Genomic DNA, 2,416 nt, shown 5'->3' with positions numbered 1-2,416 from the left:
GCAAAGCATTATTTACTAGACTTTCCAAAAACTTTTCCCATAACTGATGTAAGACTAATGGGTCTATAATTACTGGGACAATTGTATTACCTCATTTGAAAAGAGGAGTGACATTAGCTAACTTCCAATCCTTTGGTACCTGCCCACTGTTCAAGGACTGACAGAAAATAGTAGCAAGTGGCTCATATGTCCAATCCTTAACCTCCTTCAAACTCTTGTGGAAATATTATCTGGCCCATGAGCCTTGTCGTTCTTCAAATTTCCAAATTTTTGTTAACATGCTCAGAATTAATGCAGTCATCTCACTTCCATCTATCACCTGTTCAAGATGTGGAATACTGCTTAAATCTTCATTAGTAAAAACTGAATAAAAAGCAGAATTAATAACCTAGCCATTTCACAATCATCAGACATAAGCCGTCCTTTATCATCCCTCAAGGATCCTACCCCCATCCTAACATTTTGTTTACCTTTAATGTATTTAAAGAAATCCTTACTGCTAATTTTTATATTTTCAGCCAACCTTTGTGTAGAGAATGTAGCAGAATTGGACTTAGTACCTAATACAATACAAAGCTACATCCTCTACTACACAGTATGTTGTATTGTATTAGGTACTAAGACCTATTCTCATACTGTGTAGTAGAGGATGTAGTGGAATAGACTTAGTACCTAATACAATACAACATACTGTGTAGTAGAGGATGTAGCGGAATAGATCCTAGTACCTAATACAATACAACATACTGTTTAGTAAAGGATGTAGTGGAACTTTGTATCCAATACAGTACAGAATACTGTTATGCCAGAACAACATATAATTCAATGTACTTAATATTGTAAATTAAGGATAACAATTTACAACGTTAATATAATGTAAACAGAATATTATAATAAACACATTATAATGTAAACAGAATATTATGATAAACACATTATAAGTCAGATTAATTCAAGTCTTTGGTTAAATTCAGTCTTTATAAGTTATGAATTTTAAAAAGCGATTACTTTGGTTTAGTTTTCATTCGAAAATTCATTCTTTATTTCATCTCACTGAAAAGGCTGGTTTAAAATCCAAAACTTTCTTTATTGTAGTTGCTGAAAGATCTCAATCACGAGTTGGACGAGTTACGGAGATATCGGAGAGAAACGGAGAGTATCCATCCAGTTCGCAGCTCTAGTCTTCTGGAATTGGAGCAGGAAATCCGTAAATTGCGCGAGGTACATTTTTTAAAGCTTCGCCATTTAAAGTTTGTGGTACTAAATTTGAAAGTAAAAAACAACAGATTTTTCATACTTTTATGTTAGTGACTCGTAGGTTAATATGAATAGTGCTGAGGTGCACAAAGTGATTAACGAAATAGACAAAAAATATTCATCAGTTGAAAATCATATTTATTAAAATTTTTCAGATCTATTAGTCTGTAAAATAAACAATGACACTGGTGATATAACTATAAAAGGAGCAAATATATTAATGAAAATGTACATCTCAAAATAAAATAGATAAACAGTGTCAAAACTAAAGGATACAGTTTTTGTATTGGTGGAGTGTATGTGCTTTGATTTTAAGAATGTCATTATAAGTATACGATCTCATAGAGAAGAGAAAATAATATGTTTGACACATCATTCCAACCTGTAATTCAGAAGTCTATAATTCATACATCATCATTATTAAGTATTGTTTATGCAAGTTTTAGTTCTGTGTCCATGAAAGACTTATTGTTGAAGACTATGTTTTTAATGTAGGCGTTTCTAGAAATCTGTATTGTTGTTTAGCTGGAGGGAATTTTAACGTAACGTGATGAGTATGGCTTCCAATTCTGGAACTTTCTCGAAAGTTTAGGAAACAACTTGAGCCACGTGTAAAACGAGAGTTATGCTAAAGTTTATTATTGAGTCTGTTGGAGTGAGTGATTGAGCTAGTTAGTATATTAATGATTGCGTCAGTTAGTTAGTTTAATGCTGTGTTTCGACGACGAAATAGACATAGGAAATTACCAAGTAAGTTAAATTGTTATTAAACGTAGTTTATTTGTGAAGTCAGGCCTATCGGTGAACGTTAGTTACGCTGCCCTCGGAACTTGAAGAAATGTTTTGTTATCGTTAATTGGACTGGACTTTTCATTATTCCTTTTACAGAATAATCCAAAAGAGTTCGCCCTTCAATCGCAACCGTTACAACGATATCCTTATTTTATGTACACACACACACACACACACACACACACACACACACACACACACATACATACATACATACACACATACACACATACACACATACACACACATACATACATACATACATACACACACACATACACACATACATACATACATACACACATACACACATACACACATACACACACATACATACATACATACATACACACACACATACACACAT

At 33.0% G+C, this 2,416-nt stretch overlaps 1 protein-coding gene across 1 annotated transcript in view; it reads left to right on the top strand.

Moving 5' to 3' along the window:
• Window positions 1-1,095: 1,095 nt before the first annotated feature.
• The window catches only part of LOC106475926 (rab11 family-interacting protein 4B-like), a gene marked incomplete at its 5' end in the record, with an annotated part of 7,593 nt that continues 6,272 nt past the window's right edge, over window positions 1,096-2,416 (top strand). Inside the window, one exon of the mRNA XM_013936601.2 lies at window positions 1,096-1,221. Coding sequence (XP_013792055.1) covers window positions 1,096-1,221 — 126 coding nt within the window. The remainder of the gene's footprint in view (window positions 1,222-2,416) is intronic.

This window comes from Limulus polyphemus, unplaced genomic scaffold, assembly GCF_000517525.1.
Source record: "Limulus polyphemus unplaced genomic scaffold, Limulus_polyphemus-2.1.2 Scaffold9450, whole genome shotgun sequence".
Classification (NCBI taxonomy): Eukaryota; Metazoa; Arthropoda; class Merostomata; order Xiphosura; family Limulidae; genus Limulus; species Limulus polyphemus.
The sequence above is the reverse complement of the archived record's forward strand: the minus strand, read 5'-3'. Positions and strand labels throughout refer to the sequence as shown.